General features: G+C 43.9%; 1 protein-coding gene across 2 annotated transcripts in view; it reads right to left on the minus strand.

Moving 5' to 3' along the window:
- Positions 1–66: 66 nt before the first annotated feature.
- The window catches only part of dnaja3a (DnaJ heat shock protein family (Hsp40) member A3a), a 28,345-nt gene continuing 1,269 nt past the window's right edge, over positions 67–27,142 (minus strand). The window contains exons 2-12 of one of the 2 annotated variants that reach the window (XM_059978886.1): positions 24,521–24,648; positions 23,626–23,709; positions 22,896–23,093; positions 21,463–21,615; positions 17,589–17,736; positions 15,382–15,446; positions 13,142–13,270; positions 10,835–10,950; positions 6,548–6,645; positions 2,163–2,288; positions 67–344 (exon numbers count right to left, since the gene is read on the minus strand). In XM_059978886.1, coding sequence (XP_059834869.1) covers positions 2,173–2,288; positions 6,548–6,645; positions 10,835–10,950; positions 13,142–13,270; positions 15,382–15,446; positions 17,589–17,736; positions 21,463–21,615; positions 22,896–23,093; positions 23,626–23,709; positions 24,521–24,648 — 1,235 coding nt within the window. In that variant the 3' untranslated portion in view covers positions 67–344; positions 2,163–2,172. The remainder of the gene's footprint in view (positions 345–2,162; positions 2,289–6,547; positions 6,646–10,834; positions 10,951–13,141; positions 13,271–15,381; positions 15,447–17,588; positions 17,737–21,462; positions 21,616–22,895; positions 23,094–23,625; positions 23,710–24,520; positions 24,649–27,142) is intronic. The other variant, XM_059978887.1, reaches the window with a different exon arrangement.

A 27,142-nucleotide genomic window follows, 5' to 3' on the forward strand; every position in this document is an offset into this window, starting at 1 on the left:
AATGGGATTAAGGAAGTAAGTAGGGAAGAGAGGTGGGAAATTTCTCCAATGAAAGACAGCTCCAAGTAGCAGCACAATTTTATCTCATCCAAAACATCAATCACATAGTGCAATACTGGATCTATCACTATATTTACAGAGCTATTGACATCACTGTACAGAGTAATCAAAACTAAAATTAAATGTAACGACATTCTTGGAAAATGAGTCCGGCTTGTGTTGCTCATCCAGTTCCATGGGAAAGGAATTCCTCCAGCAGCCCTCTGCCCCTTTTGATAACGGTGAGTCATTATACATGCTGCAGAGTACAGGAGTCTGGGCTCAGTTCCCACTCGAGCGTTTTCCTGGAATTAAAGGACATTCTTTGAAACATGACAGGTTTATTACAGTTGTGATCTAGGCAAGAACAGGTTGTGTGGAAGCAGTGCCTGAGGTAGTACAAGGATTTTATGTTCACAGAACATTCACACAGGCTGTGCAAGGAATAACCAGGGCTGCTGTGTAGTTTCTAAACCTTCAACCACACGATGTGCATTCTTTAAGACCATGGCTGATTTTCATGCCTGTTTACCTGGAGGCCTGTCCTGGAGTTAAAGGACTATCCACATGGTGAGAGGGAGGAAAGGGTTTTGCAGACTGCCCTCAGCAAATCTTTAGATTGTTTGTTGACAACATTGTCTTTAGAGATACATGGACTAGGCCCTGCCGGCCCTTTGTGCTGCACCACCAGTAACCCACCAATATGACACTAGCCTAATCATGGAACAAAACAAACCCACTAACTGGTACATGGTAGAAAACGTGGGGAGTAGGTACAAGCTCCTCACAGATGACATCGGAATTGAATTCTGACTCTCCAAGCTCTGCTACCGTAGCACCACACAGCACATTTCACTATGTTTTGATGTATATGTAGTAAATAAATCTGAATCTGCTAGACTCCACTATCTTCCAAACATCTACATCTTAGCATTGAGTCTTCCACAGCCCAGTTTCTCAACATGTTGGAATTAAGAAATTTCTCATCCCCATCTTCAGAATTCCAACTCTTGTACTGAGACCATCCACTTAGACCAGGAATCTCGTACGAGGCACAACCTCGTCAACCTTGCAACTCGGGAATCAATGAACATTCTCAGAAATGCAAGTGTACCCCAGAAAGTTACCAAAACTGTACCAAGTATTCCAAATGCATTCTTGCCAATATACTGCTCGTGTTTGGCAACACTTTGTCTCTTTGCTGTTTAAGGTAACAGTCCATTTGCCCAACTCCGTTTGTGTCAGTTAACTGTGTTTTATATAAGACACCTCATCCCCTGAAACATTCTTATTCATGCAAATATTTCACTTTGCCTCACATTTTCCTACAATATAATCACCTGCCAATTCTCTGCCAAGCCAATTTATTTAGCACAATATTCTCCTTAAAACCTGATTATACCTTTGTATAATCATCTCTACATACTTCTGTTTGAGTTAACATGCACTCAGAGGGCACTGAGTGCATGTTTCTGGTCTTCTACTTAAAGAATTGATGTGTTGTCTGTTCAGAGATGCTCTTCTGTACACCACTGTTGATTCATCTGGTTATCTGAGTTACTATTACCCTCCTGTCAGCTTAAACTAATCTGGCCATTTCTTCTGACCTCTCATTAACAAGGTTTTTTTTCTGTAATCCTGGAGACTGTTGTGCGTGAAAATCCCAGGAGAGCAGCAGTTCCTGAGATACTCAAACTACCCTGTCTGGCACCAACAATCATTCCACGGTGAAAGTTACTTAGATCAAATTTCTTCCCCATTCTGATGTTTGGTCCAATCAACAACTGAACCTCTTGACCATGTCTACACACTTTTATGCATTGAGTTGCTGCCACAAGATAATTGAATTAACAAGCACATGTACCTAATAAAGTGGCCACAGAGTGTAGATTGTAAATAGTCAAGAGCTGAGCACCAATCTGTGCAGTCTCAAAACCTATTTCTCTCATGATGATATCTGCAAGAGAAGCTTCCATCTTTTATCCATTTACTTAACTGGCTCAGTGAGTGAATGTGGAGCAGAACTGACACAGCCACATCCTCTCACTACACTTATACCAAAGCTCTCAGGAGTTGGACAAACTGAACAGTCCGAATTGTGAAGGGAAAACAAGATGTCCTACCTCAGAAACATCAACTAAACATTCGCTTTAATTTAGTTAGGAATCCTTCCTTGTTTTCCCCTGGCTCTGCCTGTGGTTTCTCTGACTCTCTCTGCACAGTCTCTGTCCTTGCCCGGGCTTCAGTGCCTGTAGATACAAACAGTGAAAGCCCAGGGTCAGATATCAAGGAAAGAGAAATTGCCAGCAACATGGGACTCAGCACAAGCCAGTCAAATCAAAATAAATGGGTGAAGCAGTGTTAATGGCAACCTAATCATTCCCCTTTAAATCTTTTGGGTCAAACACCCAAGATGTGCAACTTAACGTTATTTCCCCCTCCTTCACAAGAGCACAGAAATCTAGCTAAATGAGAAAAAAACTATCGGTAGGTGCAGAAAAATAATGCACAACTAACTGGGATCATGGGTACTGAAGAAAATACCAAATTTCAAGCGGTAGAGATGGGTTGGGTGAGTTGACAACAGGGCAGGTGTGTACAACATGTCAGGTTATACAATTCAGTAAAACTCATATACACTTCTGTCATTGTCCACCCTGGACACTCTCTCTTCTTCCCTCTCCCAATGGACAGAAGATACTGAAGCCGAAAGTGTGTGCTACCAGGCTCGAGGGCAGTTTTCATTTTGCTGTATATACAAACTATTGAAAGGACCCCAGTATGATAAAAATGGACTCCTGACCTCACAATCAATGTCCTGCATTTATACCCACTCATGGGGAAGGCTTTTGGGGTAAACACCAAGGGAAAAAGCCAGAACTGGAGTCAATGTTGCCAGTCATTCAACGCTGACTGGTACCTCCTACGACACAGCTGGTCCAAGCTGTATCAGTTTCTGCCACGCACTGGATTCATCAGCTGCATGTAGGGGTAGAGGGGTAACCTGTTGCATGGGCAACAGACTGCTCTCCATATTGTACCTCCCTGACTTACCTATGACAGCAAAGACCCAACATCCATGATCGGCCCAATCAACAGGGGCCTACTTTACAGTTATGCAGGGTCCTGGTGGCACCACACTTAGTGTATTGCGTATATTGTTGGTCTTATATCCTGGCTGTAGTGGGAGTGAAGAGATCTGTGAGATTGGTTTTTGGGTGACAGGTCTATCTAATGAGGAGAGATCAAGTAGGGGAAACCTCTGTGCTATACAGTCTAAGAGTTGACCTCAGTCCTCAGTGAGACATGTCAGTGGGTTCAAGAGGGGAGGGGGAGACAGTGAGTGAGTCTCACAATTACACAATATTATTGTGGGGCTCCGTGGCAACATAGCTGTGTCAGAGTTCAGCATTCAATTCCGTTGTCCTCTGTAAGAAAATATGTACATTCTTCCTGTGTGTGTGTGGGTTTTGTCCATCTGCTCTGGTGTCCTCCCATTGTCCAAAGACATACCAGTTAGCAGGTTAATTGGTCATTGTAAAAGGTGTTGTGATTAGGCTGGGGTTAAATCGGTGGGTTACTGGGGGGTGCAGCTTGTTGGGCCAGAAGGGCCTGTTCTGTGTTGACTCCCTAAATAATCACTAACAGCTAGGCTACTTGGAGAGACTGGGAAAAGTTCTGTGTTTGGTGAAATTTAGGAATTCTCTACACTATAGGTTCAGTTATCGGTTGCATACAAAAGAGAGACCGATAGATTTTTGGATATAGGATGAATGAAGGAATCTGGGAAAATACGAGAAAAACATGAGGCGGTTCAGCCACGGTCTTGTTGAAGAGAAGAACAGGCTCTGATTTCTTATGTTCAAAGTTATCGAAAGGATTAATTTGATTTGTCACATGTACAGTGACACATACATTAAAATGTATTGTCTGTGTCAATGACCAACACTGTCGAAGGATGTGCTGGGGGCAGCCTGCAAGCACCGCCATGCTTCCAACATAGCATGCCCATAACTCACCAACATGTCTCTGAAATGTGGGAGGAAATCTGCGGGGTCACAGTGATACCGTACAAATTCTTTACAGTCAGCGACGGAAACTGAACCCTGATCACTAGTGCTGTAAAGCATTGTGCTGACCACTAAGCTACATGATTCACACGCGCATGGGGTTTAATCTATAAAACACACCGGCCGTTTGCTGTACCTGTGTCCTACTGCCTCTGTTTTAACCAATTTTCAGAAATCCCAAGTATTTAATCTCAAACATGGCACCCGCCAGGGATGCCCTTTAAGTCCCTTTCTCTTTGATTTGGCTATGGAACCTCTGGCGATAGCATTTCGAAACTGCCCTGAATTGACTGGGATTTGGAGAGGGGGTGTTGAGCATAAAGTTTCTCTCTATGCCGATGACTTATTACTCTTTCTCTCAAATCCGTCTACATCCTTACCCCTAATGTTTTCACTTCTTGACCAGTTTAGCCAGATCTCTGGCTATAAACTTAATTTACATAAGAGTGAACTTCTCCCAATTAATAAAGAAGCACAAGAACTAACATTTCATGATCTCCCTTTTAAAGTAGTCCATAATCAATTTACTTATCTTGGAATTACAGTCACATGGGAGTTTAAAGATCTCTTTCGTTAAAACTTTGCCAATCTTTCATATGCTATAAAACAGAGTCTGGTACAATGGTCACCTCTATCTATGTCTTTGGTAGGTTGTATTAATGTTGTTAAAATGTATGTTCTCCCCAAATTTTTATACCTATTTCAATCTATCCCAATTTTTATTCCTAAATCTTTTTTTGATTCCTTAGACTCTATTATTTTTGTCATATCTGTGGCAGAATAAGCGCTCTAGAATTAATAAAATCCATCTCCAAAAATCTAAAAAAGAGGGTGGCATGGCTTTACCTAACTTTCGTTTATATTATTGGGCAGCTAATATACGTTGTGCTACCTTCTGGTCTTTCTTCCATGGCCAACCCGAGTGCCCTAACTGGGTGGCGATGGAGCTGAGCTCCACCAAAGAATTATCTACCTCTGCACTTCTTGGCTCTGCACTCCCTAGTAGTCTGCCCAGATCAATAGCTAATCCTCTTGTTAGACACACTTTGCGTATATGGGCTCAGATCAGGAAATGCTATGGTTTCCAGGGGTTTTCAGTTTCCAGCCCTATTGCTCATAATCACCTTTTTTTACCTACTACATACGATTCAGCATTCCATGTTTGGTATAGGAAGGGCATTAGACATTTTGAAGATCTTTTCATTGATAATCGCTTTGCTTCTTTTCAGCAGCTCTCTGTTAAGTTCAATCTGCCCAATGCTCATTTTTTCAGATATCTCCAAATCCGACACTTCATTGCTCCTTTAATTCCTAACTTTCCTGAAATGCCTGCGAAAAATGCTATGGACCTATTTCTTTCCATGAATCCACTAGGTAAAGGCTTAATATCAATCATCCGAGATAAACTAGCAGCCTTACGACAGGCCCCCATGGATAAAATCAAAATGGCCTGGGAGCAGGATTTAAATATCTCCTTTTCTGAGGAGAGCTGGGATTCAGTTCTCAAATCGGTTAACTCAACCTCTCTTTGTGCTCGCCACTGCCTTTTACAGTTTAAGATTGTTCATAGAGCCCATTTGTCTAAATCTAAACTATCTCGATTCTACCCTAGCATTAGTCCACTCTGTGATAAATGCAAGAGGGGCGTGGCCTCTCTCATCCATATGTATTGGTTCTGTCCTAGCTTGGAGAAATTCTGGAAAGATGTCTTCACTACGTTATCGTGTATTCTGAATCAGCACCTGGAACCAAACCCCTTAATTGCTCTGTTCGGTTTTTGGGGTGAGACAGATTTATGTCTGGGTCCGACCAAATGCCGAATATTATCCTTTGCCTCTCTCCTGGCTAGACGCTTGATCCTCCTCAGATGGAGAGATGCCGCCCTGTCCACTCATGCTTAATGGCTTAACGACATCATGGCCTGTTTGGACCTCGAAAAAAATTCATTATTCAGCTCTCAATTCGGATCTAAAGTTCCATAAGGTCTGTGGACCTTTTATCGAGTACTTTCATAACCTTCCTCTTGACTAGGGTGTTTTTTTTTCCTTTCGGTCCCTTGCTTTCAGCTCCTTTTTTTTTCTCTGGTAGAAGGCATTAATACCCTCTGTTGCTGAGTGTATTCACAGTCTGGGAGTTTGGCTGTCCTGACTTATACTCTCTATATTGTGTTGTGGTTGGTCTGGAGTTGCTGTTGTTTTTTCTTGTGTTGTGGGGCTTGGGGAGGACACTAAGTACTTGTCTTTAATTCAGGTGCTTTTTTTTTGCTAAATTCTCTTCCTTTGTAGCATATTGTTATTGTATGCTTAATTTTGCACTGTTTTAATGTTCCTCATTGGGATTTGGGGTCTTTAATTTGTAAAATGTTTTGAAAAACTAATAAAAATTAAATCAAAAACACACTAGCCGTGTGTACTATCACTGTATTTCAATGTTCTCACCTGCAGCCGTGTTAACTATTCCATTAACTGTGCCCTCCACATCGACCTCCTCCTCGGCATATGCTGCCATCAGGGAAGCCTGCCTGGGGGACAGTCTCCTGTCAAGCACAGATAAAGAAAGAACATTCAGCAGACCATTGGGACCCACAATAAAACTCAAATTTGGAGAAACACATCCACGTGGGACCTCATTTCACCCATATTGCTCGAGTAAAAATTAATCACTTGGTTATAATTCATCCCAGTAACACAGGCTGCCCTGAGGCACAAGGACATTTTTTCTCTGGTGTAGTCTCCCCTCAGTGGATCCCAGTGAAATCACACAAGGAGTGGAGGGGCTGTGGGGGTGATAATGTCATTACTCCACAGCCAACAACTTTTCCCTTTATTTCTCCAAGCAATAAAATAAAAACTGTAAATCCTCACTTGTTAGACAAATATCTCATCATAGGAATTTACCACTATAACTTTTCTTTAAAGACAATAATTGTACAAATATTCCAGATCTTTACCCACACATTTAACCTATCTGAATACCTCTTCATAGCCACTTTAAACTCTTCATGGCTTCCTTTTTATCTCTGTCTCATCAAATTTACCAACCATTCCTTCAATGCCTTCATCCATCTTTTTACAGATTGTAAGCTGATGTCCCACACTGATCTGTGGCACATCACTTGTCAATGAAGAGACCTCTCTGCACCTCATCTCCCCTCTCTGCTTGCCAAAATGGTATCACCTGCATTCTGAGATGTTACTGTCTTCAGAAACCTTTGACACTGTAACTTATCAAAAATCTTCCAGAAATCTTAGTACAATATTCACAATTTTCCCTTTATCCATAGCAGAATACTTTAAAAAAAAATCCAACCACCTGGAGGGACACTTCAAATCCCATGTCAAAAAGGGGAGTACGTGATTTAAATGTGTGGGGTAAAATTTTGCTTTAAGCCAGCCTTTAAGCAGACACCACGTTAAGCCGAGCACTCAGTCCCACGAAGATCCAGGTGACATTGATCAAACATGTTTAAGGAGGTGAAATGGCATTTCAAACGAATGCTTATGGTTATTACTATTGGGGAGGAGATACAGGAACCTGAAGAGCCACATTCAACAATTCAGGAACACCTTCTTCCCTTCCACCATCAGATTTCTGCATGTCCATGATCCTATAGTACAAATGTTACCAGATACTACCCTGAGATTCATTCTCTTGCAACCATTCATAGGAAAATAAATTACGATAGAATTTATGAAAAAACTATACATAAACAAAAACACGAGGAAACCTGCAGATGCTGGAATTCAAGCAACACACGCAAAATGCTGGTGGACCGCAGCAGGCCAGGCAGCATCTATAGGAAGAAGTACAGTCGACGTTTTGGGTCCAGACCCTTTGTCAGGACTAACGGAAAAGAGAGATAGTAAGAGATTTGGAAGTGGGAGGGGGAGTGGGAGACCCGAAATGATAGAAGACAGGAGTGGGAGGGATGAAGCCTAGAGCTGGGAAGTTGATTGGTAAAAGGGATACAAGGCTGGAGAAGGGGGAGTAATTAGGATGGAAGGCCTTGGAAGAAAAAGGGGAGGGGAGCAGCAGAGGAAGATGGAGAACAGGCAAGGAGTTATTGTGAGAGGGTAAAGAGAGGGAAAAGAAAAAACAAATAAATAAATAGGGATGGGGTAAGAAGGAAAGGAGGGGCAGTAACAGAAGTTAGAGAAATCAATCTTCATGCCATCAGGTTGGAGGCTACCCAGACAGAATATAAGGTGGTGTTCCTCCAACCTGAGTGTGGCTTCATTTTGACAGCAGAGGAGGCCATGGATAGACATATCAAAATGGGAATGGGACGTGGAATTAAAATGTGTGGCCACTGGGAGATCCTGCTTTCTCTGGCGGACAGAGTGTAGGTGTTCAGCGAAACGGTCTCCCAGTTTGCGCCGGGTCTCACCAATATATAGGCGGCCACACTGGGAGCACTGGACGCAGTATACCACACCAGCAGACTCACAGGTGAAGTGTTGCCTCACCTGGAAGGACTGTCTGGGGCCCTGAATGGTGGTGAGGGAGGAAGTGTAAGGGCAGACGTAGCAGTTGTTCCGCTTACAAGGATAAGTGCCAGGAGGGAGATCCCTTCCCATTGATCTCCCTCCTGGCACTTACACTGTGTCCGGTGAAAGAAAAGATAGTAAGAGATATGAAAGTGGGAGGGGGAGGGGGAAATCTCAACTTCTTCCTATAGACAACACACACAAAATGCTGGTGGAACACAGCAGGCCAGGCAGCATCTATAAGGAGAAGCACTGTCGACGTTTCGGTCCGAGACCCTTCGTCAGGACTCCCCGAAATGTCGACTGTCCTTCTCCCTACAGATGCTGCCTGGCCTGCTGCATTCCACCAGCATTTTGTGTGTGTTGCTTGAATTTCCCAGCATCTGCAGATTTCCTCGTGTTTGCGTGTTCATTATGTACCTATGCTATCTCCTCCGGTTCCATACACATTTTTCCACTGTCACACTTGATTGGTCCTATTCTCTCACGTCTTATCCTCTTGCTCTTTACTTGTAGAATGCCTTGGGATTTTCCTTAATCCTGCTCTCCAAGGCCTTCTCATGGCCTCTTCTGGCTCTCCTAATTTCATTAAGCTCCTTCCTGCTCGCCTTATAATCTTCTAGATCTCTATCATTACTTAGTTTTCTAAACCTTTCGTAAGTTTTTCTTTTCTTCTTCACTAGATTTTCAACAGCCTTTCTACACCACGGTTCCTGTACCCTATCATCTTTTCCGTCTCATTAAAACGTACCTATGCAGAAAGTCACACAAATAGCCCCTGAATATTTGCCATATTTCTGTTGTATATATCCCTGAAAACATCTGTTCCCAGTTTATGCTTCCAAGTTCCTGCCTGTTGTGATGGAAATAACTGGTTCTTTGAGTCTCAACAGTAGAGGCCTGGACACACACATTTTTAATAATAAGGAATTTATTATTAAAGGGGAAGTTGGGTCAACACAAGCAACTACAATACACAGGAAGCGGTGTGGGGACAGGGTATGGTTACACAAACAAAGAACAAGGGAAAAGCACTACGACAGCTATCCCTCTTGACCTTGGATAGCCGCGACTCCCTTACCAGGACAAACGATAGACCTTCCCAAGCATAAATCAATGCACTTACCTCCAATGAGGTGGTCTGTAAGAGACCAGGGACGTCTCACCTTTTATAGCATGGGGCTGGGTGTGATAATCCAATTAAGGTGACCAATAATTTAGGTGTGCATTGATTAGTTGGGAGGGACCAAATGTTGATTGGCATGTGGTGTGTCCTCCGACCAGTCAGGTGGCAGTGCGTCTGTCACGTGGCCGGTATCTCTGGATGCACTGCCTGATAGATTCATTTTTCCCCTTACTCCAATTAAAGGCTTTCCTAACTTGTCTGTTCCTATCCCTCTCCAAAGCTATGGTAAAGGAGATAGATTCTCCAAAAGGCTCTCCCACTGAGAGATCTGACACCTGAGCCATCCAAGTCTCTGTAATGGCCACAACATCATAGCTCCAAGTACTGATCCATGCTCCAAGCTCATCTGCTTTGTTCATGATGCTTCTTGCATTAAAATAGACACATCTCAAACCACTGGTCTGAGCATATCCCTTCTTTATCACCTGCCTATCCTCCCTCTCGCACTGTCTCCAAGCTTTCTCTATTTGTGAGCCAACCGCCCCCGACAGATATAATCACATACAACACATAAAACGAATCACCATAAATAAATTGAAAATATAATTCAAAATGCACATAGAATGCAGCACAGGTAAACAGTAAACAGCTCACTGTCCCAGTGACAAGACCCTGGTGGTACAGGGTATTCATTAGTCTCACAGCCTGAGGGAAGAAGCTACCACTCAGTCTGACAGTCCTAGTCCTGATGCTCCTGTACCTCCTTCCTGACTGTAGTGGGGTGAAGAGATTGCGGGATGGGTGGTAGGGATCCTTAATGATGTTTTGGGCCCTTTGTCTAGAACACTCCCAGTTAATGTCACAAATAGGCGAGGGAGACCCCAGCAATCTCTGCGCTTTTTTACCATCTTTTGTAGGGTCTTGCATCAATCGTAGCACACAATGCAGCCAGACAGGACACTCTATACGTAGTTTACTTCTATACAAAAACTGCTGTAAATCAACCCCCCCCCCCCCCCCCACCCCCAGACAGGCCAACTGTAAGATATAAACCTAACAGTTAGGGGTTTTCAGCTGCCTCTAGCTCCTGCCTCAACAAGCAGCATACTCACTTTGGGATTTTCACCTTGATGTGAATATAGTGATCTCCATATCCATGGCTATTGACTTTTGGGATACCTTTGCCAGCTAGTCGAATCCTCTGATCAACCTGAATTCCAGCTGGGATCTGCAGACAGACAAGGCGTATAATCAATTCCAGGTAGCAGAGGGTCGACACTCATCACCATCCGGCAGCGAGTACAGTACAACATTCAATACAACACGTGGCAGATGATGGAACTCACTCAATGCTCCAGGGACAGTTTCTTCCCCTTTGCCATCAGATTTCTGAATCGGCAATGACCCCATGTACACTACCTCACTATTTTCTTCCTTTTTTAACTTTTTAATTATTTAATATTATTAACTAAATAATATAATTGTTCAATATTATACATTTATTGTAACTTATAGTGGTTTTATTATGTATTGCAATGTACTGCTGCCACAAGACGACGAATGCCAATGATATTGAAGACATGGTGATACAGGCCAATACAATTAAGTATAAAGTTTAGTGTTATTTGCTACATGTGCAGAGAAACATACAGTGAAATGTGTCATTTGCATCAATGCCCAACACAGTTTGAGGTTGTACTGGGGAGTTTGTAAATGTTGCTACAGTCAGTACCAAGAGAGCGTGCTAGAACTTGCTACTTCAAAGTGTGGGAGGTGACCTGGAGGAAACCCACGCAGTCATACAGAAAACGTACAAACTCCTCACAAACAGTGGCAGGAGCTGAATCCTGATTGCTGGCACAGTAAAGCATAGCGTAAACTGCTGTGCTACCATCCCACCCCAAAAAGCAACACAAAATGTGGGTACACAGATAGGTGAAGTTTGCAGGAATGTGGGCCAAATGCAGACAAATGGCATCAGCTTAAAAGAGAATCTTGGTTGGCATGGACAAGTTCAAAGTTCAAAGAAAATTTATTATGAAAGTACATATACTGCTCTGAGATTCATCATCTTGCAGGCATTCACAGTAAATACAAAGAAACAGAATAGAATCAATGAAAAGCCATACACAATTATTGTTGGGCCAAAGGGCTTACTTCTGTGCTCTATTGCTACAAATTTGATCCTTGTAGTGATACATTGATTCTGAAAGTAATATTTGAGGATGAAAATTTTAAGTCAACGTGTTGGTGCAAGACTGTGGTGAACCAGTCTAACCATCACACAGCTGCTGCCCTCTGGAGGCCAGTCACAGCATTGAAGGCCAACCAGTCCAAGAGTGAAACCAGCTGTAGCAGGGGTCTTGGTCACACTTGCAAAGGGACTAACTCAGACATTAACCCTTTCATTCCTAGAATCATTCCTGTTAATTTCCTCTGGACCCTCTCCAATGTCAGCACATCTTTTCTTAGATAAGGGGCCCAAATTTAGAGCACATCTACCTGAAACGTGCCATAGAAAAGCAGCATCCATCAAAGATCCTCAGCACCCAGGCCATGCTCTTTTCTTGCTGCTGCCATCAAGTAGAAGGTACAAGTGCCTCAGGACTCATCACCAGGTCCAAGAACAGCTATTATCCCTTGCTCTTGAACAAAGGGCCTGTATTGTGCTGTAGGTTTTCTATGTTTCTATTCGAGGTGCAAAAGGACTTAGGAGTCCTTGTGCAGAGTTCCCTAATGGTTAACTTTCAGAATGAGTCAGTGGTAAGGAAGATAGACACAATGTTAGTATTCATTTCAAAAGGACTACCGTATAACAGTAAGGCTGTAGCGCTGAGGCTTCATACGACATGTCAGACTACACTTGGGAGTTGTGTGAGCACCTTTGGGCCCCTTGCCTGGGAAAAGATGCACTGGCATTTGAGAGGGTCCAGAAGAAATTCACAAGAATGATTCAGGGAATGAAAGGGTTAACATATGAGGAGCTCTTGATGGCTCTGGGCCTGTACTCACTGGAGTTTAGAAGAATGAGGGGTATCTCATTAAAATGTATTGAATATTGAAACGCAGAGATAATGTGTATGTGGAGAGAATCTTTCCTATAGTTGAGGGGTCTAGGACCAGAGGGCACAGACTGAGAATAGAGGGATGTTCATTTAGAACAGAGATGAGGAGAAATTTCTTTACCCAGAGGGTAGTGAATCTATGGAACTCACTGCGATGAACAGCAGCAGGGGCCAAGTCATTGGGGTATATTTAAAGCAGAGGTTGACTGGTTCTTGATTAGTCAGTGTGTCAAAAGGTAATGGGAGAATGGGGTTGAGAGGGATCAGCCATGATAGAATGGTGAAGACGGTGGACCGAATGGCCTAATTCTGCTCCGATATACTAGGGTCAAACTGCAACTCAATGACACCCACCGTGATGTTGATCATTTCATGTAGTCCCTGAGCTCGAGCGGTGCCCCCGAGTATGGCCTGGGCTATGGATATATACAGGTCAGAATGAATGTCTGCTCCATCCCGTCGAAATGTCGAGCTCCTCTGAACCTAAATGACAAAGAGAAAGTCTGAAGCATTCAGGATTCAAGATTAAATAGCCCTCCAGAAAGACATTCCCTCACTCCCACACAGTACTGGTTGTTAACCGTCAGGCCAAAATCATCTGCTATACACATTGTGTGCTTCCCTCCCCATGTAATCAGACAGGTTCACCTCTTGCTTTTGACACAGAACAGATAAGGAAGCAAACTCAATAAAACAGGTAACTAATACTGTAAGGCATGCAATTAAAGATGAGAAGGAGTTAGTTCATGGGAGATTACATTTAGAGATACAGCAACCCTGAATTAACCCCAGCTTAATCATGGCACAATTTACAATGACCAGTTAACCTACTAACCCGTACATGTTTGGATGTGGGAACAAACCCAGACATTCCACATACAAGCTCATTACAGAGGACACTGGAATAGCATCATGCTAATAATGATGCTCCTTTGTGTAGGTTGTGGATTTTTTAAGCTCAGAGTGTTGAAATCTGCTGCCAGGGATGGCGGCTATGATAGAGGCATTCAAGAAGCTAATAAATACATACAGCTCGGGTGCCTAAGACCTTTGCACAGTTCTGTATTTGTCAACGTGGAGCAGACAGCAAGTTTGTAAATCTGGTGGGAGTAAAGGATGTTGGGAATGGCGAGGGTGCAGTGCCACGGGAGGAATGTGGGACAAGTTGGAGAGAAGAAATGCCGGGGGAGGTGAGAGGGAAGACACACCCAGCCCCTGAGACACCAAGCAAGGTCATTTGATTTTGAACAATTGATCATTACAGAATGTCTCTCTGGCACTTCGCACTCCTTCCCCTTTTCCCACCACGATTCCCCTCCCCCTGTCCCCTTCCTACTCTCAGTCCACAATAGAGACCCATATCAGAATCAGCTTTATCATCACTCAAAAATGTCATGAAATAATTTCTGCGGCAGCAGTACAGTACAATACATAAAATTACTACAGTACTGTGCAAAAGTCTTAGGCACACTAGCTATGTAGGCCTGAAAGAACTACAGTCTACAAATCAGTGAATTGAGGATGGAGGAAGCAGTCAGACCAGTCGTCTTTTTCTCGCCATGTGCTTGGAGATGAAAACTGCCATTTTATGAAGAGACTGTGTTCTCCATTTTATAAGCTAAAGTCGCTTGGCTTGATCAGTGATTTAAAGTCGACACAATTATGCTCCAGGTAACCTGCTGGACTCAGGATCAGAAATTATTTGTGAGGTACATGCAGATTTGTAATTGTTGGGGTCTGTATTTTCCCTGTGTGATTCAAGCTGGTTCTGAAGAGACCAAAGAGCCATAGATTACCTATTGTCACTTGCTGGGAAGAGGGCAATAAATGGATGCTGGCCTGGAGCAGAGCCAGTAAAAAGGTGTTGTACAGTATCGTACAACAGTCTTAAGCAAATTGTGGAGAAGTGGCAGATGGAGCGCAGAGTGCTGCACTGCAGGATTGGATATGGTGAAGGGTAGGACCTGAGGAACAATGATGTACAGAGGGAGAGTGCACAGAGTGAGAACACAGGCAGAATGGCACTGTTCAGCGTGCTTGCTTTCATTGGTGAGGACATTGGGAAGCCCTGTTGCAGTCATATCGAACTTCCAATAGGCTCCATTTGAGTTTTGTGTGCAGTCTTGCTGCCCCATTACAGGAAGGATGTGGAGATGTTCAAGAAAGAGATTCACCGGGTGTTGCTTGAAATAGAGTGGATTAGGAGGTTGGTCCACTAGAGCTTCGGGAGCTGAGAAGTGACCTGATAGAAGTTCATAAAATTACCAGAGGTAATAGGTAGGGTGGTCTTTTCTGCTGGAAGATGTAAGACTGGGAAAATTTGAGAGTTAGTGTTTGTTTCTACACAGAGTGGTGTGTATCTGGAAGCAGAAATAACGGCAATATTGAAGTGGAATTTAGACAGGCAGGAATTGGAAGGAAGTGGACCACAAGGGCAGGTGGGGTTATTTAAATTGGTATCACGATTGCAACATACGATGGGCTGAAGGGCACGTTCCTGAGCTTGTGTTTCAATCCTGGTAACACTGAGGATCATCAGCCCGGGGGAGGGGGGAAGGGAAGAGAAAGAAATGCTTTTCCATATGGTGACTGACCCTAAAGGTGATGAAGATCTCTTTGCGTCCCACGGGCATCCGCACAGTCTGTCCGTCCTCCACACCTGTAACATACACACACTACGTCAGGGACAGCAGTCATGGCTACCAAAGGTTCAAAATACATTTATTGTTGAACTATGTACGCAGTCTACAGCCTGAGATTCGTCTTCCCACAGACAGCCACAAAACAAAGAAACACCATGGAACTCATTCACAGGAAACATCACACACCCAACACGCAAAAAAAAAAGAACAAATCATGCAAAAGCCAAAAAGCCAGTGAAAAACACATAATATTAAACACCAAGCCACAAGGTAATTGAAACAGTCCAGGAGTGTTCAATTCAGTTCAGCGCCGTGTGCAGGCCAGAGCCAGTCTGCCCACTCGTGCCAGGACCAGCAGCAGACTGCTCTCAGAGAATGACTGGATAAAGCTGGCCCAGAGTCAGCTGTTGCTCTTGGAAAGAGAGTCAGTTATTGTCTAGCCGCATCTACTGGACACTGGCTGCTCACTGACAGTGAGGGCACGATCCCAGCTCGATGGAGGTATAACAACAGCAAAAGCTGAAAGAGGTGACTCGGTCTCTGGCCTGTGCTGACATTCACACTGCAGATGATCTACTCAGTTCCACACACCCAGAGGTGAACACCAACACACACAAAATGCAGCAGGAACTCAGGTCAGTCAGCATCTATGGAGGTGAATAAACAGTCAATATTTCTGGCCAAGACCCTTCATCAGGACTGGGAAGGAAGAGGAAAGATGCCAGAATAAGAAGATTGTGGGTGGGGAAGGAGTACAAGCTGGAAGATGATAGGTGAGGCCAAGTACGTGGGGGTGTGGGAGAGGGGGAGGGATGACATAAGAAGCTGGGAGGCAACAGGTGGAAAAGAGCTAGAGAAGCCCTATCAAATTCCTTCTTCTCTACCCCTTTACCTTTTCCACCTATCACCTGCCAGCTTCTTACATTGACACCCCCACCGCCCCAGCCATGCACCTTCCCCCTTCACCTGGTCTCACCAATCACCTACCAGCTTGTACTCCTTCACCACCCCCTTCCACCTTCTTATTGTGGCTTCTGCTCCCCCCTCCTTTCCAGAGCAGATGAAGGGTTTCGGTCTGAAACACCGACTGTTTATTGCTTTCCAGTGCTGTCTGACCTGCTGAGTTCTTCCAGCATTTTGTGTGCATTGCTCTGGATTTCCAGCATCTGCAGAACCTCTTGTTGGTGAACGTCAATAGTCTGTCTTGGTCCAACCACGTAGATGCCACAGCCAGGAAAGCTAAATGAACACCTCTACTTTTTTTATAGCCAAAACAAAAATTTGGCATGTCACCTTTGACGCTTACCGATTTTTATTGATACACCCTTGAAAGCATCTTACTGGGAGGAATTGTGGCTTAGTAAGGCAAACGCTTTGCCCAGGACAGCAAAAACTTCACAGGTGTGGGGAATATAATGTTATATTAGTGATGGACCGAGGACAGAAACTTCACATCGTTAGAGTGTGTTGGTTGTAAACACAAACAACATTCTACAGCAACTTTTGATGTATACGTGATAAATACATTTGAATGTCGACTCAAAGTGCTGACTGTTTATTCCCCCCATAGATAATGCCTGACCTACCAAGTTCTTCTGGAATTTTGTGTGTTGCTTTGGATCTGCAGAATCTCGTTTCAAATTTTGATTTGTTAAACAGAATCCATAATACATCGGAACAGAATTAGGCCATTCAGCCCATCAAGTCCGCTTCATCATTGCATTGTGATTTATTATCCCTCTCAACCCAATTCCCCAGCCTTCTTCCAGTAACCACTGATGCCCTGATTAATCACATCTCCTTTAAATATACCCAATGACTTGGCCTCTACAGATTCACTGTCCTCTGGTCCCAGACTCTCTCCACATCCACTCTATCTAGGCCTTTCAATACTCAATAGGTTTGAATGAGATCCCTCCTCAATGTTCTAGTGCAGGCTCAGAGCCATCAAACATTCCTCATATGTTAACCCAATCATTCTTGTGAACCTCCTGAACTGGAGATGATAGAGCTGGGCTGGGCAGAGAGGATCTAAGGCACTAAGAGAATCAGTTCCACACTTCAAGGTAGTGCGCGATGCTTGGGTTTGCTGAGATTGCCTCTGTTACACCCTCGCCACAGTTCTCAGGCCAGAGGCCTGACTGTTGACCAATTCTCACCAGCTGGAACCGGCACCACAACCGTCTTCTTCTGCTTGCTCTGTCCACTCCCTCGGCACACAATGCAGGGCGTAGTCATCACGGATCCCCGCCCACCACACCGGCGGCACGTGGAACGCATCACAAACGGACCGGTGTTCAGGGTTTCCTGCCAGAGAAACAGGAAAACATGTGGTCACTCTGCTGCCCCGACAGAGCTCGGGCAGTTTATGTCCTTGGGGTTATTGATGAACTGAAGGCAGTTCAATGTTAGATTCATTTGTCACCTTGCATTGAAGCATACAGTCATTTACATCAAATTAATGAGGATTGTGGTAGGGGCAATGCTTCTAGCGCCAACATGGCATGCCCATGACTGTGTTTCAATGTAAATGTCACAGAAGTATTCCCATTACTCTTTATACGAACAGAAATGCTTCCTGAAAAACCCAGCAGCAATTCAAAGCCCTAGACCCGCAGGTGCCACACGGTGTTGTAGCAGTTAGCACGATGCCGTTACAGCTCAGGGCATCAGAGATCCGAGTTCAATTCTGGTGCCGCCCGTAAGGAGTCTCTGTACACCCTCCCTGTGGAATGCATGGGTTTTCCCTGAGTAGGTTAATTGATCATTGGAAAATGTCTTCTGATTAGGTTAGGGTTAAATTGGGGTTGTCAGGAGCATGCTGTATCACTAAATAACTTCAGACTGAGGAACTGACAGCATGGCTGGCATCCTTTGCTCTCCTGTGAACTGCAGTGGCCTTCTCACATACCAACTCTTGTGGCCAACTCCATCATTTCCATGGGGAGGTAGCCTGAATTATGAAGCTCTAGTCTAGAGGCAAAGGCTGCAACAGTAAGCAAAGCCCTCAGATTCTCCTCTTTAGACAATAGACAGAAGGTGCAGGAGTAGGCCATTCGGCCCTTTGAGCCAGCACCGCCATTCAATGTGATCATGGCTGATCATCCACAATCAGTACCCCTTTCCTGCCCTCTCCCCATATCCCTTGACTCCGCTATCTTTAAGAGCTCTATCTAACTCTTTCTTGAAAGCATCCAGAGAATTGACTTCCACTGCCTTCTGAGGCAGAGCATTCCACAGATGGGTGAACAGATTCCACAACTCTCTGGGTGAAAAAGTTTTCCCTCAACTCCGTTCTAAATGGCCTACCCCTTATTCTTAAACTGTGTCCTCTGGTTCTGGACTCCCCCAACATCAGGAACATGTTTCCTGCCTCTAGCGTGTCCAATCCCTTAATAATCTTATATGTTTCAATCAGATCCCCTTTCATCCTTCTAAATTCCAGTGTATACAAGCTCACTTGCTCCAATCTTTCAACATATGACAGTCCTGCCATCCTGGGAATTAACCTCGTGAACTGAAACTGAACTCCCTCAATAGCAAGAATGTCCTTCCTCAAATTTGGAGACCAAAACTGCACACAGTACTCCAGGTGGGGTCTCACCAGGGCCCTGTACAGCTGCAGAAGGACCTCTTTGCTCCTATACTCAACTCCCCTTGTTATGAAGACTAACATGCCATTAGCTTTCTTCACTGCCTGCTGTACCTGCATGCTTACTTTCAGTGACTGATGAACAAGGACACATAGATCTCGTTGTACTTCCCCTTTTCCTAACTTGACACCATTCAGATAGTAATCTGCCTTCCTGTTCTTGCCACCAAAGTGGATAACCTCACATTTATCCACATTAAACTGCATCTGCCCACTCACCTAGGCTGTCCAAGTCACCCTGCATTCTCATAACATCCCCCTCACATTTCACACTGCCACCCAGCTTTGTGTCATCTGCAAATTTGTTAATGTTACTTTTAATCCCTTCATCTAAATCATTAATGTACGTTCTAAATAGCTGCGGTCCCAGCACTGAGCCTTGTGGTACCCCACTAGTCACTGCATGCCATTCTGAAAGGGACCTGTTAATCCCTAACTCTGTTTCCTGTCTGCCAAACAATTTTCTATCCATGTCAGTACCCTACCCTCAACACCATGTGCTCTAATTTTGCCCACTAATATCCTATATGGGACCTTATCAAAGGCTTTCTGAAAGTCCAGGGACACTACATCCATTGGCTCTCCCTTGTCCATTTTCATGGTTACATCCTCAAAAAATTCCAGAAGATTAGTCAAGCATGATTTCCCCTTCGTAAATCCATGCTGACTCAGACCGATCCTGTTACTGCTATCCAAATGTGCCGCTATTTCATCTTTTATAATTGACTCCAGCATCTTCCCCACCACTGACGACAGGCTAACTGGTCTATAATTACCTGTTTTCTCTCTCCCTCCTTTCTTAAAAAGTGGGATAACATTAGCTACCCTCCAATCCTCAGGAACTGATCCTGAATCTATAGAACATTGGAAAATGATTACCAATGTGTCCACGATTTCTAGAGCCACCTCCTTAAGTACCCTGCGATGCAGACCATCAGGCCCTGGGGATTTATCAGCCTTCAGTCCCATCAGTCTACCCAACACCGTTTTCTGCCTAATGTGAATTTCTTTCAGTTCCTCTGTTACCCTAGGTCCTCTGGCCACCATTACATCTGGGAGATTGTTTGTCTCTTCCCTAGTGAAGACAGATCCAAAGTACCTGTTCAACTCGTCTGCCATTTCCTTGTTCCCCATAATAAATTCACCCGTTTCTGTCTTCAAGGGCCCAACTTTGGTCTTTAACTAATTTTTTCCTCTTCACATACCTAAAGAAGCTTTTACTATGCTTTATATTCTAGGCTAGCTTACCTTCGTACCTAATCTTTTCTCCCTGTATTGCCTTTTAGTTATCTTCTGTTGCTCTTTAAAAGTTTCCCAATCCTCTGGCTTCCCGCTCATCTTTGCTATGTTATACTTCTTCTCCTTTATTTTTATATTGTCCTTGACTTCCCTTGTCAGCCACGGCTGCTCCTTACGCCCCTTAGAATCTTTCTTCCTCTTTGGAATGAACTGATTCTGCACCTTCTGCATTATTCCCAGAAATACCTGCCATTGTTGTTCCACTGTCTTCCCTGCTAGGGTATCTTAAGAACTGTTAATCTGACAAGATTTTGTCACCTCACTGACTCTGGATTTCAGTTATATTTCATTTATTTGCCCATAATGAAATTCCTCATTTGCTGTGAGGTTTTTGAACATAGAACACTAAGCACAATACAAGTCCTTCGACTCACCATGTTGTGCCAAACTTTTAACCTGCTCCAAGATCAATCTAACCTTTCCTCCCACATAACCCAACAAATGAACTTTGGTGCAGATCATCACACCACAGTGCTAGTATTGCTGAATGACCACTTTGCTAATGTATCTGTCTCCTGACTCCCACTTCATTGTAATATTTTCATCATACACACTCCATCCTCGACACAACTCATGCCCTGCTACAGGAACCTTAGCTTTACAATCCATTTGCAGAAGAGGGTTGTCTCTCATCCCAGCCCCTCCATGATATAAAAACAAGTGTGTGAACAATTTTGTCCCTTTACACAAGTCCACTGTTGGACTACAAAACAACATCTTGCTGTACTTCCGGGCTACTCCCAGCTCATCCTCGGACTGTGTCGGTCATTGATAACAACAAGGCACTTCATTGTATGTTTCAATGCACATGTGACAAATAAACTAGTCCTTCTCATTACTCTGGCCTTGAAGAGAGAACACCACAAGAGTGGGAGGAGGCCGCTCTGATGACTTTACCCAGCTCTTCTGTAGAGCAAACATTAATCACACTGCCCATCAGAATCATCAAGATAAACCAATAAGTACCAATTTCATGCCAACTACCTTTTTGTAAGATTATGGAAGATAAAACAGTCACTGATCTCAATACAAGTCAGCATGGACAGATGGGCCGAGTGGCCTTTTGTTTAATTTGTACACACCATGCCTGTTCCGTTGCAGTAATGACAGTGCTGAACTTTGGTTCCTGGCTCATTCCCTTTGCCATCGCACCGCTGGCACGTGTCCTCCAGATTCACGGTAATCTGCTTGTTCACTCCCTTGGCGGCCTGCGTGAACGTCAGCTCCATGATGTACTGAGGGAGCAATAGGGTTCAGAATCAGAATCTGGTTTCATATCACCAGCATATGTCATGAAATCTGTTTTGTGGCAGCAGTACAGTGCAATACATAGTAATAAAAGCTAGAAATTATAATAAATATACATAAAAATAAAAAATCAAGTAAGTAGTACAAAAGAGAGAAAAATACTGAGAAAGTATTCATGGGTTCATTGCCCATTCAGAAATCTGATGGCAGAGGGGAAATGTTTCAGAATGCGTGACTTCAGGTTCCTGTACCTCCTTGGTGGTAGCAATGAGAAGAGGGCATGTCCTGAGTAATGGGAGTCCTTCATGATGAATGCTGCCTTTTTGAGGCATCACCTTTCGAAGATGTGCTTGATCCTGGGGAGGCTCGTGCCCATGATGGAGCTGGCTGAGTTTACAACTTGCTGCAGCTTTTTCCAATCTTGTGCAATCGTGGCCATACCAGACTGTGATGCAACTGGTCAGAATGTTCTCCACTGCATATCTGTTGAAATTCTACACATTTTGTAGAAACCCCTCGGCTACTGACGGGCTAGTTCCCAAAAGGCAGCATGCAACCGAACCCAAAGAATCTGGAAACAGCTGAGGCAGGTACAACAGCATCATTTACAAAGTTCTTGAATAGGTACATGGAGGGGAGAAGCCCTGCAGAGACTTAGGTCGAATGCAGGTAATCAGGAGCTTGGGGACAACTTGTTCGGTGTGGACTCCTTGGGCCGAAGAGCCTCTCTGCATGCTGTATTGTTCCAACCTGGGGTCCGTGGACCCCTTGGTTAATGGTAAGGCTCCATGGCATTGAAAAGGTTGAGAATTAAACTCAAAACTCTTAGGTGTTGAAAGGTAAGACATGAGCGAGCCTCAGAATGAGGATTATTTTAACTGGTGACACAGGCTCGAAAATTTGTTGATTTGCAGCAGCAGTACAGTGTAAAACGTTAAAAAATACTATGAGTTACAAAAAGAAAAGTAAAAGTGCAAAAAGTGAGGCAGTATTCATGGACCATTCAGAAATCTAAAATGTTGAGTGTGAGGTCTTCAGGCTCCTAAATCTCCTCTCCAAAGGTAGTAAAGGGGTCATGACATGTATGGTGAGGATGCTTCATATTGTACAAGGCAACTCATTGGCTCAGAATATAACCTGGAAGGTTCTACACATGTATGTACCACAAACATTTCTTCAGGAGGGAAGTGCTTTCAATCCAGTGTTTAGGCGAGGGAACAGAGGCTCAGCCTTGGCAGTAGCAGTTCTGAGGATAATGCTCACTCACCTCCTGTGGCTGGTCAAACACGCTGTTGAAATCTGTAAATCGAGATCCAGAAAATTCACCAAAGATGCGCTTGAAGAGTTCCTCTGGGTCCAGTGAAGGGCCCGACTGCCAGTACTGCTGGCCCCTGCCTGCGCCTGCATCAAACCCTGCCGTCCCGTACGTGTCATACTGCTTCCTCTTCACCTCGTCACTCAGTACCTGGAACCAACAATGACATTAACCACCGAAGAGTGAAACCTTGCCCCGTACAGGTCTGCAAGTCTGGGACAGTGTCTGAGCGGGTGCGAGGAAAGGGGCCCGTTTGTGGTTGCTGTTGCTTGTGTTGTTCTGCTGAACATGGTGGACATGCGATTTGGTGTTGGAATGTGTGGCGACCTTGTAGGCTGCCCTCAGCACATCCTCCGGTGTGTTGGTTGTCAATGCGAACAACACATTTCTCTGTATGTTTAGATGTACATGTGATAAATACCACGGCCGCTGGAGAATGAACAATGTTAACACGTCAACTGTGCTGTCCTTCCCAGCAGAAATGGGGCACTTGCTGGTCTGAGCCAGGCCATTCAACCCATCATACCATTCCCACCCTCTCTGATCAACACACACAGCTAATCCCCCTGTGACAACTCGAAGAACCTGGCAAGCAGCCCCTGTCCCTCTGCCCGAGAAGGGTTTTTGCTCTCTCATTGCCCACCAATGCTCCCATAGGATATTAAAAGAGCAGATCCAGTACCTCATAAGCTTCTGCCACCTGGGAAAACTTCTCCTTTGCCTTCGGGTCGTCTTTGTTTGTGTCTGGGTGGTACTTCTTCGCAAGCTGAGTAGCAAGAACAGGAACATGATGTTAAAGGGCAACTTCTTCCCCAAATGCCTTGCTTTTCAATCAGCTTCGAATGTGGAATAAGGTGATGGATTTGGATTTGATTACAGCATTTAGGAGAAATTCGGGTAAGTACATAGATAGGAAGTCCGTGGTCTAGGTGCGGAATCAAAAGGCAAAGTGGCATGAACTAGACGGGCTGAAGTGCCAGTTTCTTTGCTGTAGCACTCTGTGACAGTCTGTGTCAGAGTGTGTTTCATGGTGTATTATGCTATGACAACTTTCAAGAGAAGGTGAGGCTAAAGGACCTGACTTACATCATGTAGCAAATTAAAAGATTTTACTAATGATTCAGCAATGGTTATGTACATTGGCTGCCTGATCAAACAGCGAGCAATAGAATAGGAATTTTCAATCTGGTTTAAATGACATGGGTGGCAGGTTGGAGATACGTCTCTACCAAAGAAGGTGTAGATGCTTTTTCCCTCCACTCTCCTGCAGGTCACCCTTGGGCAAGGTGTAGCACCTGCTTAGCCCCTGATCAGGGTCACATGAAGCCATGGGAGCAGGTGGTGGATGGTGCAGATCACAAATCCTGGTTATGTGACCACTGATACCAGGCAGACAACCTCAGTAGAGTATTGATAATGCTGGGGTTATCCACTTTGTAAAGATACTGTCCAGAAGGTGGCAATGGCAAAACACTTCTATAGAAAAATTTGCCAAGAACAATCATGGTCATGGAAAGAACATGATTGCCCACATATGGCACAGCACATAATTATGATGATGTCACTGTTCTTCATACCTGGTAATAGGCCTTTTTAATGTCCCTCTGCGAGGAGTTTCGTGGGATCCCCAACACCTCATAATAGTCAGTCTTGGCTAAACCTGAGGTTGTGTGAAATCCAGCCACACCTATGGAATGTGCAGAGCCTGGGAGGGAGAAGGAAAAACCATAGTTAGTAAAGGCACTAAATTATCTCCAAGGGAATTATGGAAATGTAACCTAGAGGAAGGCCAAAGGTGGTTCACCAATCCAACTCATGGGTATAGTGGAGTATACACTAGTTCAACATTGGAAACACTGGTCCTGAAGAAAGGTCCTGAAGTATCAACTGTTTATTTATTTCCACAGATGCTGCCTGACCTGCTGAGTTCCTCCAGCATTTTGTGCATTGCTTTGAATTTCCAGCATCTGCAGAATTTCTTGTTTACCAATGTTTCTGTATACAGGACAAGAACTAGCGAACAGTCGAGATCATTCAGTACAGAATGAGACAGTACACTTGGTACCAAACCCATTTACCAGCATTTACTCTGGAGCTTTATAAAGAGAAAGACCAGCTTTTGTTTTGTCACGTTTTATTGAAACCCAGTGAAATGCATTGCACCCAACATTTGTGCCACATAAGTAATACTTTCCACCATCAATAATGCACAAGTCAGGAACTTTCTAGATCCATCAGATTTCTGAACAGTCCATGAACTATTTTGCTCTCTTTCTGCACAACTTTTTATATTTATCATTGCAACTTATTTTATGTGTTGCAGTGTACTGCTGCTGAAAAACAACAAACTTCAAAACATACGTCAGTGATAAATGATTTGTACACTCACTTGCCTGGATGAGTACGACTCCAACAACACTCATTTTTGACATTTTTATCCAGGAGAAAAACAGATACCAACCACACTAACATTCATTCTCTCAACCACTGCCAGCCCGTTGTGGCAGCAAGCACCACCTGCAAGACAGACACCATCGTGCCTTTGACATCACCTCCAACTGGAAACAACCAAGGACAGGGGTAGCTGACGTAAAGCTATGCCACCATTTACAGGCTGCTGTCTAGTCACTGGCCATCTTAGTTCAAGAGACCACCTCCTTCTGAGAGGCAATGAGAAATGAACAAGGAGCAATCGCCTTGCCAACGACATCCATGGCCAGTATAAAAAGGAATTAAAAGTACTTCAGAATCTTAAGCTTCAGTGAGATGTCTCTCATTCTTCTAAACTCCAGCTAGAACCGTAATAAGCCAACCCTTCATTCCATGGATTAGCCTGACACTGTGGAAGTCGAATCTGGAGAGTCACTCAGAGACCATATAAGTACAAACTCTTTACTCAAAGCACCCGGGGCTTACTCAGTCTCTCAAACAGGAACAGTCCGTCTGTGACCGTTCCTGCCTGATCAACAAGCTAACTCGCAATTTCCCTTACAGAAGAGATAGTGTTCAGATACCCCAACACATACCAAGCTGGAGTCAGACTTATGTATTGCTGAGAGGCAAATTACAGAATAGGTATAATGGACAGAACAGGCTGGTCTTTTCTCTGCGCAAATAAACAAAGACCTTGAAACACTGTCTAACTCCAAGAAGAAATATGGCTCAGCATGGTTTAGCACATCTCTTGATCATCAGCCGTTTCTTTCAGAAAGAACAGGCAGCTATTGTTTAACTAACATGTTAACCCTTTTACATACTTTATCAATACTTGCTTCACTGCCATTAAGGCAAACAAGTTCTACCTTAAATAAGAGAAGAGCTGTACAGCTTTCCCAATAGGTCTCCCTAAAGCCCTCTATTGTAAAACAAATGCCATATTTTTGCAATCCATTCCTTTGCAACAAAGACCAACTTCTTGTTTGCTGTGCACGAATTACATTCACTGTACCAAGAACTCATGGATCTCCCACAAACAAAAATGAGCTTTTCTAATCAGGATCAGGTTAAATTTGTTGTTTTGCAGCAGTTCAGTGTGATACATTTACTGTAAGTTACATTGAGAAATATTGAATTAAATATAGTGCAAATAGGGAATAAAAGAGTGAGGCAGTGTTCATGGACCATTCAGAAATCTGATGGCTAAGGGGGAGAAGTTGTTCCTAAAACATTGAATGTGTGCCTTCAGGGTCCTGTAACTCGTCCTTGATGGTAGCAATGAGAAGAGGGCACGTCCTGGGTGGAGAGGGCCCTTCATGAGGCACCACATTTTGAAGATGTCCTCAACTGGGAAGAAGTTACTGCTTATGACAGAGCTGGCTGCGTTTCCAATCCTGTGCAGAGGTAGCTCCATATCAGATGGTGAGACAAACGGTCAGAAAGCTCTCCACCTCACATTTTCTGCTGATGCATTCTGTCTCAAACCCTTTGCAGACTTGTTTCTTCCTCTATCTCCTTCATCAATGCTTGGCTCCACTTCATCCTAGTATGTTCAAGATTAATTGTCATTCATCCTTACGCCATTGAGTACAGACAAACAAAGCAGCATTACTCTGGAGCTTAGGTGTAAGGTTATACTATATATAAGATAGCAAGCACATAAGATATCAGTAAAATATGAAAAAATATATAGTACAAGACCCTGAGTCCATGAATGTTTCAGCAGCCTGCAGCTGCACACAATGTTGCTTGTTTCCTGCCAA

The sequence above is a fragment of the Hypanus sabinus genome, chromosome 9 (assembly GCF_030144855.1).
Source record: "Hypanus sabinus isolate sHypSab1 chromosome 9, sHypSab1.hap1, whole genome shotgun sequence".
Lineage (NCBI taxonomy): Eukaryota > Metazoa > Chordata > Chondrichthyes > Myliobatiformes > Dasyatidae > Hypanus > Hypanus sabinus.